General features: G+C 36.6%; 1 protein-coding gene across 3 annotated transcripts in view; it reads right to left on the bottom strand.

Annotated features, from left to right (window-relative positions):
* Positions 1–17,752, bottom strand: part of sik2 (salt inducible kinase 2) — a 51,199-nt gene that overhangs the window by 23,971 nt on the left and 9,476 nt on the right. For all 3 annotated transcript variants that reach the window (XM_014470657.2, XM_023351413.1, XM_023351414.1), the window contains 2 exons: positions 15,238–15,301; positions 1,982–2,143 (listed from right to left, as the gene is read on the bottom strand). In XM_014470657.2, coding sequence (XP_014326143.1) covers positions 1,982–2,143; positions 15,238–15,301 — 226 coding nt within the window. The remainder of the gene's footprint in view (positions 1–1,981; positions 2,144–15,237; positions 15,302–17,752) is intronic.

Genomic DNA, 17,752 nt, shown 5'->3' with positions numbered 1-17,752 from the left:
TTATTGCTGTGGCAAATTACATATTCAGTTTTTCATCCTCAAGAAAACATTTTAAAAAATTGTTGAAAAAAAAAAAAGAAAGAAAGACTGAATCAAATTACGTAGCTGAAATGCTCATCAGTAAAGCTCCAGTAAAGCTTCTATTCCAATTAGAAGAACTAAAAGGCACTGAGGTCTGACATGTACATAGGGTGACTAGCAAAGCAAATTTCTTTTTCACTCTGTTATTGGTCCCAGTTGTTTTCCTTCAGGAAAAGACACAACTTGGCTGAAATCATTCAAGAACAAAAGTCATTTTCCCTGAGTTACATGAAGTTACACAGAGAGTCTGTTGTTCTTGGACATCTATATTTTTACCCACTTTTATGGGGATTATAATTTCTTAGCTACATCCTTTACTCTTTCTCCAAAGTGGTCAACTAGTCAACCATATGTTTGAAAAGTGGATCAGTTTCTCAGAAATGTGAATTTTTAATACATAAGTGTCATTTTATGTTTATGTTATAATACAATCAGAGGTGGAAAAACATGTCATAATGTTAGGCAATGTTGTGAAAACAATTATGACTTGTGATTAAAAAAAAAAAAAAATCAAACAGCTGAACAGTGTTAATGTCTTTCTGCTTTGGGTTAATGGAAAACATAGCTCCCAGATAATGAGTGGTCTAGCTAGCTACCACCGTTATAAAATGCATTTTTTTTTTATCTAAACAATGTTTTATTGAAATCAGGCTTTCTGGCATCTAAACCAATTTTACACTACTTTAAGCAACAACTCTTACCATTTTATATGCACAAAAACGATGAATGCATGGGAAAGGTTAGCTAACAGTGATTACAGTTCTATATGAAATGCATATTGCATATAGCAATGCTGAGATGGGGATAAATTTGAAATATATTGTGCAGCCCTAATTACAACAGCTTGTCTTGACAGTGCATTGTTGGTGAAGATGGCAGCTCAGAGCTCTTTTCCAAGCCATATTAATGCAAAGTTTAACGGAAGGAAAAAGTATGGTGGAAAATTATGCACAGCCTAGTAATGAATGCATATACTGTACATTTCTGTTTAGTAAATAACAATATTGTGACTTATTATTCTAATTCTCTAAGAAACTGTCTTTTTGTCTCAGTTATAGGCTATGTTTATCAACATGGCCAGAAATAAATGTTCCGAATGCATTACTCGTAGTGATTTGAACCTACACGTTTCGCTTTTTTTTTTTTTTAGAAACTGAAGTGAAATAAATCAATTTATTTTTTAATAATATCCCAATTATTCGAGATGCAAGTGTAGCTTTAAATGCTGCTTGTTTATTAACACACACCTTAATCTACTCCAGCATGTTATGTGTTGTTGTTGTGTATCATATACAGTGCAGACCAAACGTTTGGACACACCTTCTAATTAAAATGGGTTTTCTTTATTTTCATGACTATTTAAAAGGCAAGAAATCCCACTTATTAACCTGACAGGGCAGGTTGACCTATGAAGTGAAAACCATTTCAGGTGACTACCTCTTGAAGCTCATCAAGAAAATGCAGAGTGTGTGCAAAGCAGTAATCACAGCAAAAAGTTGCTACTTTGAAGAAACTAGAATATCAGGGGTATTTTCAGTTGTTTTACACTTTTTTGTTTAGTGCATATTTCCACATGTTATTCATAGTTTTGATGCCTTCAGTGTGAATCTAAAATGTCAATAGTCATGAAAATAAAGGAAACTCATTGAATTAAAAGGTGTGTCCAAACTTTTGGTCTATACTGTATTTGTTCCTTTTTTCTGTCTGTGGACCATGAGTCTGTTGAATAAAAATCAATCAATTAATCAGAACAAGCTTTTGAATTCTTCCAGCCAGCACCCATATTACAGGAGACATTTATAAATATTTACATAAACACATACACCCCTGCATACACCCACACACCCACACGCGAGCATATATCTATATTACACTCTTTCATACTGTGATTTTAAAGTACCTGCAATCTTGATGTTCATGTGGCCGTCCAGCAGCAGGTTCTCTGCCTTCAGGTCTCTGTGGACGATGTTTCGGTTGTGACAGTACTCGACTGCAGACAGGATCTGCCAGAACTTTCTCCTTGCCTCCAGCTCGCTGAGACGGCCGTGCTTTGCCAAGTAGTCTGCAGCCAGAGGAACAGACATTGGAAAAAATGTGACGTGTCATGTTAGAACCCCATGCAGACGGTACTTTGCACCAGTTGCATAACATTAGTCTCCACTAGGCCTTTCAAATACAGAATAAAGTACAACTTCAAAGCCAAAAAGAACACCTCACAGTTTTTTTTTTTAATTCTGCTTTATCATTATAGTTATTACGAGGATAGTTTACTGTGAAGGTAATACTAGGCTGTGTGATTTGTTTTTATTGTTTAGAACTCCTGCTCTAATTGTGTGTTGGGTGCATGTTTGAGTAGGCAGAGTCTGCCAAGTTTACACATGCACACAGCTAATCTAAGTATGAACAAATATTTTTGTCCTGGGAGTAATAAAGTAATTTGATTTATTTATCTACTGAACACAGAGCAGCAGAAATCCAGTTTGCAGCTGATTAGAAAACCACACACAGTCGATTCCGTTCCTGTGGGGTCAGAGAAGTAAATTTTTACCATTTTCTTTTTCCAAGAGTCCATATCCCTGACCTCGATCTCTCACCACTTGTTTTTATTTATTTTTTTTGTTGTTGTTTTTTTTTAACAAATGAGAACTAACAGACTGTTTAATGGGATGCACTGATTTCAACAACTCTGTGAACTTTGACAAGTGTGGTGTTTGTTGTTGTCGGCATGGTTCATCTTCACACTTCTCTGTCTAGATGGCTTGCAAGCTTTTCCATTCACACTTAACAGCAAACAAGACAGGACACTCTGCACTGGCTTTCTGTCCAGCTGGAATGGACCCAGACTACTGAGCAACCCCGACAATCCAACACACAACCATAACAAAGTCCGTTAAAAAAGAGGAAATCTAATTTCAGAAAACCCCCCCCCCAAAAAACAGAAGCATAAACACTATACTAAAAATGCCCTTAATGCTTGTGGTTTAAGTGTCACAGCAGCATACCAGACAGTTTATCCTCTAGATCTAAATTAAAAATATTAAAGTTAAAGCAACACTTGTCCTGCTGCCTCAGACACTAAGCACCTCCTGTGTTCTGCATTTCCTCAGTTGAAGGTTCAGCAAAGAGTTAGGACAAGAGTTACAACAAACTCTAAACACTAAAATGACTTAGCTCCAACATTATACATTAAAGATCCACTTATCAAACTTTTACCAATACCAATTTGGGCTTCTTTTATGGCCCGATTCTTGACTCCAATTCACTCTAAAAAGAATAACTAATTTAAACTAATTGGTTAAACTAAATTCAACAGTTAATGTAAAATAAAAACATAAATGTGCTGCAGATACCTTGATGGAGATAGTAGTTTTGAATCCAAAACTAGTACTTTACTTCATGAAGGGACTGCCAGATTATTCCTACTCGTGTAACAAATAATTTCACATTAAACCTGATCTGTTATTTACCAAAATCTAGCATCCTGATTGTTTATGTCAGGGGTCTTTAAAGTGTAACCCTTAGAGGGCATTGAGATTTATTTTGTGGGGCCCACAACCACAGTCTAAGAATAATACAAGTTGGATGCTGATGGTTACTTTTTTTTAAAATTACTTTTTGTAAGGCTACCTGGTCTTCCAAAAGTTGTAGACAAGTTAAAATCTTCTTAAAATGTTACAATATAAAAGTACTATCTTTTGTTTACCACATTTTCTGCTCTTATTCCAAAGTCAAGTTGAATAAAACCAAAGACGTACGTGACTGTTACTCCAAGTAGACTTTGGTACATCTATTCATAAAACTTCAACAAGCCTTTTTAAAGGAAAGAAATGAGTGATTCCTAGAAAGTAAATGACCCGATGCAATCAGCTGGGCTTCCTGAGATAAGACATCTTTTTTCCATTTACTGATTAATTAATTTTAATGGTACTGTACTATGATTAGCATTACAAGTGACCATCTGTACAATCTGAACACATTTTTAAGAAATTGCATTAATCTGAACAGAATTTGGACTTAACTAGATTCTGCCATGAGATGTTTGTTGTAATTTGGCCCTGGATTGAAACGGAAAGGTTGATAAATAGCTGCCATCTGACAGACTGAAAACAGCTGATTAGATCATAGCTGGTGAATTTCATAGACGGGATCTCCAGTGACCATAGCAGCTTTCAAACAACAATGCTAATCAAAAAAACACACGGTGGAGAGGAATGTGTCGAGAATGTCCGAGAATGTTCCTGGATCAGCCACACGACTCTGAAGGTGTAACAATTTAATGATCAAACAGGGCTTCAATAATTATATAGAAGACGGTCTTGAACGCACTCTGAATAAATTGTGATTCAAGTGAACATACATCTCACGGCTTCAAGGTAATGTAATTCAGGTGTTCCTCTAATTGCTTTAAAAACTCCCAGATGCCATAGTGGTCATATCATATCTTGTCCCTAAACAGATTTGTTTGTGGCAATAATAACTATAATCGAGGATAAAATGAGAATCAGAGCAGACAATCTATGAAAAAAAAAATCTATCTATCCAAGATGACGACCATGACGACACAAGTAAGCGATTGCTGAGTTAGTTCCATCTGTTTATGATACAAACAGTTTGCACAATCTCAATTTACACTGAAAATTGTGTCATATTCTGGATCATTGAGCCACTCCCAGTTACTGCTCCGTCTTTACCAGCCATCAAAAAAGGTTTTCGATATGTATAGGACAATTCATAGCTTACTTACCAGGTCAAGATGGGAAAAGAGTTATAAATTAAATTAACAAAATCACAACAATTTTCTTCCTGAAAGCTTAGTTTTTTAAATTCTTCTTTATTCTTCATATGAATTATTGATCTCACTGCAGATTTGGGTAAATTTGACCAAGTGGTTATATATTCTTGAATTCTAAAGAGCAATAAAAATACATCTTACTTGGATGGACTGTTCTCTTGCATTTCCCATTTTGAAGAGTGGCATAGACGAAAGCCCTTACTATTAAGACATATTCATATCCCAGATTAATCAAATCTTTAACCTCGCCACTCTTAAGTCACACAGAGTGACTTAAGAAAATACATAGATACTTTTTAAAATAATAAATAAAATAAATAAATAATAAAAAATGCTTCAGTTGTATTTATTTTATAGAATTGCAATGATTACCATCATTTACTGCCATGAAATGTATCTAAGTTATATAGTTTACATAGAGATATTATAGGTTACTTCATCAATAAAGAAAATGTCAGATATTTTGTAGGCAAAAGTGGAGCCTAAATCTAATTTCTAAACCTTGATATGAAAAACCAAAGCTTCTAAACAGGATTTTTGCCTCAAAGAAAAAGTCAGAACACAAAAATAACTGGATGAGAATTATGGTCAACAAGTCTTTTTCTTTAGAACAAAACGGTCTCAAACAGTGATCGATGATCATTTTAAATAACCTAAGAAATTCTGTTTCAGTTGTTAAAAAACCCCTAACATCTGTTAAATCCCTTTTCATTGACTGCAGATTTTTAACACTGCAACTTTAACGTCATGTCTGAACTCTGCAAGAACGAGAAGCGGCTTTGTGTTGCCGCTGTTGCACTTGGATGGCAACCTATTACAGCTTGGGTGATCAACACCCAACGCAGAACGCAAGATGTCACTCTGGTTGATCGATGAGTGATACTGATGTTGGTGAGAGCCTAGGCACAGTGAGGCATGCAGAGCTGCATTCTGGGAAAGGGAACAGAACAGGCATGAATCATAGGGGCATCAGGGAACAGCTCGACGGCCGGCGTGTTCCACTTCTGCGCATACCGAGGCGAGAAGATACGTCTCTTAACAGCTGCTCAGGTTTGGACGGGACAGGCATCGTGGGTACAAACTGGCTTATTGGACTGAGCTCTGGCAACACTTCTGATAACTTTGTGGAGCAGGCAGAGAGAGTGGATAGCTTGTTAACACACACTCTGTTTCCACAACAGTAACTGATGCTCCTAGCCACTAAAATCAGCAGCCTCATTAAAGTCACATCTATATGAATGTTGATAGACATCAGTGCTGATTTATTATGGACAGGCCAAGAGGTTGAAATGGACCGCAGCCAGAATGAGCTCACCATTGATATTTTCATTCATTGAAAACCCATCAAAAGGATCAACTCTGCAGTGTCATGCAAGTTGCATTTCTCAATTTTTGCATCATTTAACCACATTTAAACCACACATTTCTGGAGGGTTTTTCTTAAGGATTTTGCTTGAAGTTGAATAAAAATTATACCAATTTTATAGTTTCTTTTTACATAAAAAAATGAAAAGTGAGGCATTCAGCTTCCCTGATTGAAGTCTTTCGACAACCACCTATGACCATCTTCCCAGTCCATGTTGAAGCAAAGAGCCTCCCCTATTTCACAATAGGGCTGTTGTATTCATGGTGATATTGGAATATTGGGTTTTTGTCACAGAATTTTGTGCAAATACTTGAAAGCAGGATTTGATTCTCATGTGAACAACATCTGAAGTAAATGACTTTCAGCAGCTTTTTTTCCCACAATGTATCTGTTCTCCATGAAGGCCAGATTCGAGGTGTAGAAAACTAATAGTTGTCCTGTCAATAGAGTTGTTGGTCTCTATAGCTCTTCAACATTTACCTTATACCCATCTCTGCTTCTCTGATTAATGCGCTCCTTGCCTGGCCTCTTAGGTCTGGTGGACGACCATTTCTTCATAGGTTTGCAGGTGGGGCATACTTTTTCCATTACCAAACAAAGTCTTCATTATCCTGTTTAGTCATCTCTGTCTAAAAAACCTTTGAGGCCTTCACACAACAGCTGTATGCACACTAAGATTAAATTACCGTATTTTCCGCACTATAAGGCGCACCTTCAATGAATAGCCTATTTTAAAACTTTTTTCATATATAAGGCGCACCGCATTATAAGGCGCATAGAATAGATGCTACAGTAGAGGCTGGGGTTACGTTATGCATTCATTAGATGGAACTGCGATAAAGGGAATGTCGACAAAATAGTCAGATAGGTCAGTCAAACTTTATTAATAGATTACAAACCAGCGTTCTGAAAACTCCGTTCATTCCCAAAATGAACAGCTGTTGTTTCCTCCACTTCCGCACCATTGATTGTTCATGTTAAATTCTCTCTCTGCTGCTCTATGGGCTCTTTGCACCTCAGCTTAATGATGAACATCGATCCGAAGCCCCGACAATAAGCTGGAGAAAGGTTTTAAGATGTTCGCCTCGTTATACACAGATACGAAGGTGAGTTTTACTTTCTTTAAACTTTGTGGCTAACATTAGCTTTAGCTTATGCTAGACATTTTTCTTGTAAAAATGTGCTATTTAAGTGTCTAAACATTTTTCATCCATTCTAACGGACAATGTTTTTACCTTATGTTCAAGTATATTACGTGCGTTTATTGTCATTAGTGTCAGAGACCAAGTAACGGGGATTTTACGGTTCAGGCTTTTTGCTTCTGAAGCCTGAGGAACAACAAGCCCATAGCTTAACAGCAAAGCAGCTCTGGTGTCGGAGTTCTAGTTCAGCTGACGGTTCAGGTTCAGAGTTGTTGCTTTTAGAAAAATATGGCCGTTTTCCTTAATGTCTCCGTGTTATTTCGCTTTATTAATGTCTCCGTGTTATTTCACTTTATTAGTTTTGCATGCTTCTTGTGAAGCAGGACGGTGTTTACAGCGGTTTGTACAGGCGGATCAGTAGCTCAGCTGCCTGGCTCTGGTCTCTGGTTCCCATAAACTCTTTCAGGCTGAATACAGAAGTGATTCAATGGAAATAACACAGGAGGCTCCTTTACCTTCTTCTTTAGGCTGAAGAAGTTGATCCATTGTGAAGTGAAGGCTGTAAACTTTGCTGTGCGGCGTTAGCTTTAACTGGTAGCGACGAATATTTACAAGCCATCGTCTTCTTAATTCAGGACCGCTTGGAAATCCATGAAAACTTAAAAGCCCATTATATTAGGAAGACAACAATGTTCATAATATTGTTTTATTTGCGTCTGAAATAAGACTTTGTCTTTTCTAGCTGTCATGGTAACTCAAAGCGAAAAAAGAGAGCGGCATTTGGGCATGCGGTTGTGACGTCAGCGCAGCAGGTGCAAAGAGCCCATTCCCGTGTTCTACTGTGTGACTGATCGCCTTGAGCTTAAACTCTGCGTTGTAAGCGTGTCTCTTAATAGGAGCCATTTTGGGGTCTTTACACAAAACCCAGCTTGCACCGCTGGCTGCATCGGCATCTGCTTTCCCGTTTCTTCTTCCACGGGGGAAAATGAAGTCAGCGGCTGCTTACCGTACTTGCCGGACCTGTTGTGGCTCAATATTGGTCCATATATAAGGCGCACCGGATTATAAGGTGCACTGTCGGCTTTTGAGAACTGAAGGTTTTTAGCTGCGCCTTATAGTGCGGAAAATACGGTACACAAAGATGGATCCCACTTGCAAATTAAGTGACTCCTGAAGGCAACTGCAATTTATTAAAGGGATTATTGAGGGATTATTAAAGGATGGTGATTCCAAATGAGACACACACTTTTTTGTCAAAGAAAAAAAAATAATACTGTGCATCATTTTTCTTCACATCACATGTTTATGCACAACTTGATTTTGGTCACATAAATTCCAATGAAACACATATAAGCATGTGGTTTTTAACATAATAAACAGAAAACAAACAAGTATGACTCATAATAATGCACATCTTAAGAAGAATATGCAGGAAAGATAATGAGCCATAATATTTAATCGTTTTTCTCCAACTCAACATCTGGCAAACACTGTTAACCTAAAAATCAAGGGTTTTTAGGTTTTATGTGAAACCCTGCACTGTTCTCATGTGTCACCAGTTACTGAAGATGGGAACAATTTACCACAGTTCATTTTTGAAATGAAAAAAAAAATTAAAAAAAATTAACAAACGTGAGGTTAATTTGACACATTAACCTCAGCATATTTTTGACATACAGCAGTGGATTATTTAAAGCTGATGTAAAAATTGTGCCCTTCATTCATCTAAAAGCATGTCGTACATTTCAAAGAGAAAATCGCCTCTCAGCATGTCTGCATGAAGGTAGAAATTAGTTTCATTTAAGAGTTATACAGTAATAATTGCTCTGAAGCAGTCAGGAAGTAGAAAAATGAAAACATTGGTTACACCGTAGATCCCTGCTTACATGGCACATAAAGCTAAGTGAGAAAACTAATAAGTAGTTTATGTCTCCATATAAAGTTGATCCACCTTAGAAGCTTCCAAATTCTTGGTCTAATTCTGTAATTTAAACAAAGCCAAATCAGTTTCTCATCACAAATGCATCTCGTTTCTCCAGAGGTTTGACTCACTTCTTTAAAACAAAGAACCCTAAAGCCTTGGTGACATGTTCTGTGATACCAAACAATTGTCCAAATGATTCATCATCAGTTATGCTGCTGAGTTCATCCGAGTTGAAGCTGCCACACCCTGATGCTTGAAAGACCAGGAGCAAATTGTCTAAAGAATATTAAAAACGATGTATGGACAGAAATAATCGTCTGCATCTAAACTAAAACACACATCATAAATAGCCCGAGAGCCCCCTTGAAGGAAACAGCCTCTCGACTGGTGAGATAAGAGATCTGCTCGAGTGATTTCACTCACTGCCAGCTACTACGCTCCCCTCTCTCCAGCAGTGGTTTCTTAAATATGCATGCCCTACATTTCCCCACCGCCTCTCAAATTCAAAAGGATGTCCCCCCCCTGCTTGCGCCTCTGTTTTCCTTCGTCTCCCCTCCCGCCGCTGCCACTTGCCGCTCAACGTATTTGCAGCTGACCCAGTTTCCGGGTTTGATCCGTCTTGTAGTGCTACGGCAGACGGCGGAGAGACAAGCCTAACTGACAGACACAAAAGGCACATCAGCAAACTGGCATCGGTGTCTCTAAACGTGTGCGTCACATTGCCCAAGCACCGTTTGGCAGGAGCAAACCCATCCGTTCTCTGACTCCTGGCACTAAACCAAAATGTTTGTCTTTCAATTTCAAACACATGTGCCCCCCACCTCTACCAGCAAGTCTACCTGGTTTACTTCATAACCATACTACAGGTCATACTCTTTAGTCTTTGCTACCTTTGGTCAGGAGCAGACCTGAAAGATCCTTCATGTCAGGAAAATAGAAGAATCTTTCCAGGGAGAGACGGTGAGAGCAGCAAGCCGAGATCTGCCCTGGCAGCTAATCCGTTTTCCTCAGCCCTCCTGACTCAACAACTCGAACCACTGGCAGAAAAGTATATTTCTGAGTCAAAAGCGATAGTTCACTTTTGTGACATTGAATGCTGTAATACCCCAACTACAATTTTATTTGTCAAAGCTGCTGTTGCTGCAGTTGATGTCGACATATGAATACCTTACATAACTTCATCTCATTGTGCAATCAAAGCAGAGGGGTCTGAGGAATCAGGACACAATAGTTTCATAATGTGTAGGGATAAAATGATTAGAATTTGTGGATTTATAAAAAAAATAAGTAACAGATCCCAGTATTTGGTGGAACATGGGGCTCTTTGGGTAGAACAAAACTGGGTTGGGTGGATAAATAAACTATTTCTATGAAGCAATAAAGATGCATCTCAAAAAAGTAGATTATTATGGGAAAATGAAGTTATGTCATTGTACATTTTGATGGAATGTTGGACTTTTTCTTTTATAAGATTAATAAGTACATAAATAAGTATTTACTTTTTGTACTCATTGTATTTATTGACAAAATTCTTTGTATTTAAAGTCATTTTTATCTTGTTTTTATAACCTTTGTTTTTAGAAAAACAAATTACTAATTGGTCAGGGACGACAGATGAAAAAGAGCCTTTTTGCTAATTCTGGCACATTTACAGAAAGGTTTATTAATGTGCATTGTCCCTCTGAAATAAATTAGATTTCTTTATTGTTAGGTTATGATGCGAGTACAGAAATGTATGTCTATATAGTACATAGCTGATCGGGCCTCCTTTTGCATAATGTGCATCAGTGTTGCGTGACTTGGAACTCATTAGCTTGTTGCATTGCTGAGGTTTACCAGAAGTCCAAGTTGTAGCTTTACTGGATCTGGTTTCACATTTTCCTTTTGACAATCCCCTATAGATTCTCTATGAGGTTTAGATCAGGTGTGTTTGGATGTGTGGAAAGGTGTAAAGTCTCACTAGAAAATGAAATCCACTCCTTCATGAAGTTTTACTGCAGCAGTAAAACTTCATGGAGGAGTTGAAGCATATTGACATGCTTCAATATTTCCTGGAAATGTGTGGCAACTTTGGGCTTGATAAAAATCTCCCAACATTATTCTACTCTTAATTTGACTGATATTCTGAAAAATAACATTATGCTTTCAGTTAAACATAGTGGTGGTAGTATGATGATCTGGGGCTCCTGTAGTGCTTTAAACCTGGACGACTTGCTGAAATAGTTTGAAATATAATGCAGGCTCTCTTTCAAAACAATAAGAGGAAAGTGAGAAGATTCAAAGCACATCACTAATAGAAAAAAACAGACAACTTTGAAGTGGTCTAGTAAAAGTCCAGACTTAGAAGTAATCCAACTGAGATACTTTGGCAATATGTAAACCATTTCATGATTGAAACAACAAGCTGCAAAGAGGGGGGCAAAATTCCTTCACATTGATGCCACAGGTGCTTGATGGCAGATTTTGCCTTTTTAGAAGGTAATTTCAGACGAGGTGAAGCAGAAATACCAAAGTTCTCCCATACAAAATAAAATCAAGTGAAAACTGCATTTTGTATTTATTAGAATATATAGAACTGTATATGTGACTAAAATGTAGAAGGTTGAGACTTAGAGAGCTTTCTGTGGGTCACAGGAGATGCTGCTGCTTAGTCAACGTCACAAGTGGAGCACTGGACTCAGGCAGAGACGCATGCATACATGATGACAGACGCAGCATATGGCTTGAGTAATCCTCCAAGCTTCTCTGCCTGGAAGTAGGTTACGCTACAGACACTGTCTGCGTCACAGGTGAGGTATCAATGAAGCTATTCGACCCCAAAAGGGTCTAATTTTATTTATGTAAATTATATTATGTAAATGTGGCAAAGTTCTTAAAGATTTGGTCAATTCATTTGCAGTTTTTTATTATTTATCCTATTGTAGGAATGGGAGCTGATATCCATGTGTCAATGAGGTCTTAGTGGGTAAAGTAGCAGACCGAGTCAGGCATGACCTCATTCAAGTTTTACAAAAGGATGCAAAGAACAAGTTTGTGCAACTTATTTAGTAAGAATTTTGTGACAAATATTTTTTAAAGTTTGAGGAGCTCCATGTCCTACCTAGGAGTAGCGATATTTCCTGTTGTCATTGTAAGGTATGGTGATGTTTTTTCAATTATAATTTGAATAGGGGAAAGTGCGGGCCACCCAAAACAATGAAAAAACATTTTATTTTGGACTTTGGATGTTTGTATATGACCATAAGCCATTCAAGCTCCCCCATTTTTAGCTTTCCTTTACTATTAACAAAATATGTTTTCTAACTGTATAAAATGGCATTTATTCTCCTGCTATGTTAGTGTGGTCACTTGCTAAATAAATAATTACAAGGATTGTTTTTTACTTACACTGGATGTTATAAGAGATACTTTAAGAGAATGCACAAGTTTTACTTTTTGAAAATGTAAAAAAATAAATTAAAAAAATCCATTGATTAAAAGCTGATTAGGATTTATTATTTCTATCAAATTAATATGCAAACTCATTTGTAAAGCAAACTTTATTTTGCTTCCTCCTACATTTATTCTCTGAAGATGCATAACCTACATTGAACAAATTTAAATGTAAAACTAAAACTAGCATTTAGTAAGAGCAAACATTTGGATTTCTCCAGCAATTTCTATGGGCTCACGTCCAACAGACTGGATTGAAGATTGCATATTATACAAACTGTGCATGTGCTGTGCATGTGTCACAGCGATAGGGTGCACAAGAGAGTTATGGGAGAACAAGATAAGTTGCTATCTTAGCTTACTATTTTTGCTATGTTCAGACTTGTCAGACCAAAGTTCTACCATTGACTACGGACTAGGTTCATTAAAACTCTAAATATTTTAAACACTTTGATTTGTCTGTAATATTGTTACAGCAGGTAGTCTTTGTTAATTCAAAATTAAAAAAAAACTTACAGCTCATACACTTTTTTTTTTTTTTTTTTTACCAAAAATTAGTAGGTAATATGCTAGTTGGAAAAGATGCTCAGGATATCAACCAAGACAAAAATTGTCAATTTGGCTGTAATAAGTATTTTTTAAAAAATAGGAACTAATTACATGTACAGTATATGCTTGAATTATATGACATGTATTTATGATATACATTTTATTCAGTTGGCTTTGTTGAGGACTGCTGCAGGTATTTGAGACACTTAACAGTATAAATTTGTTTATAGACAGTAAACAAATTTTACTGCACTGATGTTTTATTTTATTTTTAAAAAAAAGCTTCTTAAAGACAAAATTTCTAAATTTATTTGCATTGCAGTGAGAGTTTTTTTTTTTAAACCAATCACACATTCACATAAATATTTAAATTTTAGTCATTCAAGCTATTGAAGTAAAAACAAGATCTGGTTTATCCTGTTATTACCCTTACGGCCTTAAAGTACATACGTCAAACTCAAGGCCTGTGGGCCAAATCCAACCCGCCACAACCACTTGTACTGCCTCTGGACATTACACTCAAAAAGAAAAAGGAATAAAAGGCGACAGCTCTTCTAAAAGATAACATATTTTAGTACCATTTAATGTACCTAAATTAAATCAGCTAAAATATATATATATTTAAGAATATGTAACTAAAAATTCACCACAAAATGTCTAAACATTTTATGTATGATGCAAAATGACCTAGAATAATTGAGAAGGTCATCGCATCAAAGTGCGTTGTCATTCCGAGTCACGGTGCTCAAAACAGTATTATAAATAAGTGAATTGCACAAGGTAAATTAATTATCCAACTGATTAAAATACATTGAATTACAGAAACATCATTGATCTAATCAAGATAAAGAAAATATATTACTTGTCATGCATTAGAAAAAAGTAAGTTGGTCAAACTAATACTTCAAATTGGATCAATGGACAATGTTTTATTTAGAGTCCCATATATTGAACTTTAAGATGGCAGTTGTGTGCTTAAATATTAATACAGTAGTAAAATCAAATCAGTAATTTGTATAGGTCCAAATTACATCAATGTGAAAAGATGTTAAATATAATTTAATTTTAAGCAGTCCTCACTGAATGCAGAGAAAGCTGTAATATTTTAAACAATTAGTTAAGGGGTTTCATTAGTACATTCTGCCACAACCGGTCCTGTCAGGAGATTTGTGATCTTAACGTGGCCCTAAATGAAAAAGACTGACACCTTACCTTAAGGTTTAACAGCATAAGCAGATTTTCTCCCTTTTTATAAATTTAAAGTTTAATGGAAGGTATATTCAGAAAGCTTAGAGTTTCTTTGCCTCTCCTGTCACATGTTTATTTCCTGTTACTTGATACAAAATTGCTTGAATAGTGCAAACAGAGATAAGCTAAAACCAACAGCCTTGTCTGTTCAAACGCAAAACAAATAGTCCTGTGAATTCAGTCCCGACAAAGACTTGACATTATTCAAATGTGAGTTAAGTGAAATTTTACTCTGGAGGAGGAATTGCAAGGCAGATAGTAGAAAGTAATATCTTGACACCCAACAATAAACTTGTCAGGTGACAGTGAAGGTGCAGCACTTATAGTAATTAATTAACCTTTATTTCTTTGAGATTGCCCTTCTGAGGCCTTAATAGGCATTTGGTGATGTCATTTATAGAAGTACAACTTCAGCACCATTGGAAGAGTTACAAGCAGGTAAAGAGGACAGTTGCATGAGGGCATTGTTCTCTGATTTCCATCTCAACCACATGACCTTTGGGATTTCGAAAACTGCGAAACCAACGTAAGTTCAATGAGACTTTGACACTTCCATGTTTGTCAGAAGTCTCGCTGACGCAGGAAAGCAGTTTTCTATTAAACTTAGCGGAAGAATGTGAACGGAAAAGAGAATATTGACAGTTTTATGAGTGTTAGATTAAAAAGAAACAAAACAAAATAAAACACAAAAACAAAGACTCACCGAAGATTTCGCCATTCTTGGCATACTCTGTGACTAAGTACAGCATGTTCTTCGTCTCCATCACCTGAGGGAAGGAGATGATGAAGGAATGGGGAGCAAAAAAGAGAAGGAAAAAAAGTGAGTGAACATACATAAAAACAGTTTCATGAGCAATTTTATCTGAAAACCTACAAGAATAAACACTTGAGAGTCAAGAGAGCCAAAAGTGATGCAAAATAAACCCAAGGGCTCACTGTGTAGCTAAACTCCAGTGGCATTCACAAAATAAAATCCCAAACAAACAAAATACATGAATGGCAACAGGCTCTAAATATGGCAATCATGTAAGAGAACGGAGGTGGACGGTTGGTGTTGCTGAGTGTATCTGAATGGTACTTAAAACCTTTCAGTCCTGACATGGTGCTGGGTTGTGTAGGAGGAGGACCGATTTAGAAGCAGAAACACTCAGGAGATGAATAGAATTAAACCGGCGAGTGGAGAATCAGATGGAGATGGTGGGATGAATCAGACACTGCGAGCCAGACATTCACACTAGAAATCCCACGCGCTTTGTTTGAGATCATTTTTCCATCTGTTGCGCTGACCAATTCACAGATTTGGGAAATTAAAAAAATGGTGGGTTGTTCAGTAAACCTATTTACCCCCCCTGTAACAAACAACTGATTGGTTATTTAAGCTTCACTGGTCATACAAAGCGAGAGCCAGCACAGCGACTGAACTGGAACATACTGTACAGTTTTCACTGCCAGGGTGGAATCGTGTCAAAGCTCCAGGATTGTTACTAAAACTAAACTGTAAAAGACAGAACTTTATTCTGAGTGGAAGATAAAGATGTCAGACTGTTTATATTTAAACTACGGACAAAATATACTAATAGGAAGACAACAGACAGATGGTAAGAGAAAAATGGTTGGAAGATGGGTAAATGTAGGGACATATTAATAATGGATAGAGGAATAGATTAATGAACGGATGATAGAATGAATGTAAAGATAGAATTGATGAATGGTGAAAAAAATGGATGGATATATATTTTTTCATTCTCTCATTTTTCTAACCTGAATATGACTTCAAATCCCAAACCAAATGCAAGTCCCGTCGTTTTCATTTGATTTCAGATTTCTCTCATCATTTACCATAAATAATTTTGCTTGTGTTGTGTTACCCATTTCATTTCTAAAATTATTAAATTATTTAAACATTTTAAAATTACTAAAAGTTATGTTTCTTAATTCATTTAAATGCATGTTTAGGTCAAATGTCAGTTAACTAGTTCCTTGTGGTTTATTATTTGTCAAAGACAACACCCATTTGTTTGCCTCAACGTGAAGACACATTGACACATAACAGCTGTTTCTGACGGTGAAAGCAGATAACAAAAGCAGAAGTCCAAACATGTTTGATACAAACATTTGATAAGTTTATGTATTTTAAACAAAAAAACAAAACCACAAAAAAAATATTCTCCATGAAAACCTCCAATAAGACGAGAAGCAACAAAAACAGGACATTTAATAAGCTTTGTGTGTTAGAAATATTTTGGTCTGTAGCAAAGGAAATAACTGTAATGTGAAAAGGGAAACTTGGGAGTTAAACTATTTTTGGACCACATTAACATTAATTTTTGACTTCCCCTAATTATGCTGTCACAAGCGAGAGCAGCAGTACATCCTGTGGTTAATCGAGTGCTTTATAAGCCTGTACTCTTTATCTGTTTACACACAAATGTACTTTTAATTAAAGCAGTCCATGTAATGGGTTTAACACTGGGTTTGATTTTGGGGAAAAGTATGTAGACTCCCGGATCTATTATAGTCATAGTTAGTCGCCAAACCCAAGGACCCAGAAAGCGCAACGTGGAACACCCAGGAGAGTCTGAGGACAAGTGAGAAGAGAATGAAAGACAGAAAATAATGGCCGAACGGGGTCAAAGAAGAGGCCATTAACACATGAAAAAAAAGAGAGGGGTCCCCAGTTTATTTGTGTCCTTTGTGAGTCTTCATTAGATAGGCTTTCCTCGGGGCACTGGGGTCAGCCCGGGTTTTTGAGACGGGAAGGGGACAAACTAATTGAGCTGAGCTGATTGGACGGATGGGGCCTGGTACACAAAAAAAAATGGAATAATGATACACATTAAAATAACACAATACAAAGCTAGAGCATTGTCACACGGTTGTGAGATGATAATGAACTTTTATTTACATTCTCTAAAAGAAAAGAGCAAGACCCGGCCATTTATGTAACATGTTTTGGGGAATGTGGGGGGGTTATTGCAGGGAACTATTTTGTGACAAACACCAGACACTGGAGTGACAATGGTGAGTAAATAAGTCTTCTTCACAGAACATACAAGAAAAGTGTACAATCAAGAACAATTGGTCTGTAATGGAAACTTGGCAACTTTTGAAACTGTTAATTTATGAAAAATCTCTTCTCTCAATTTTTATGAAAAGATGCAAAAATAAAAACTACACTGCTAATTACCTAATGGCTTTTAAATTAATTATTTTCCACC

This window comes from Xiphophorus maculatus, chromosome 18 (genome assembly GCF_002775205.1).
Source record: "Xiphophorus maculatus strain JP 163 A chromosome 18, X_maculatus-5.0-male, whole genome shotgun sequence".
Taxonomy (NCBI): domain Eukaryota; kingdom Metazoa; phylum Chordata; class Actinopteri; order Cyprinodontiformes; family Poeciliidae; genus Xiphophorus; species Xiphophorus maculatus.
This window is presented reverse-complemented; position numbering and strand designations above follow the sequence as displayed.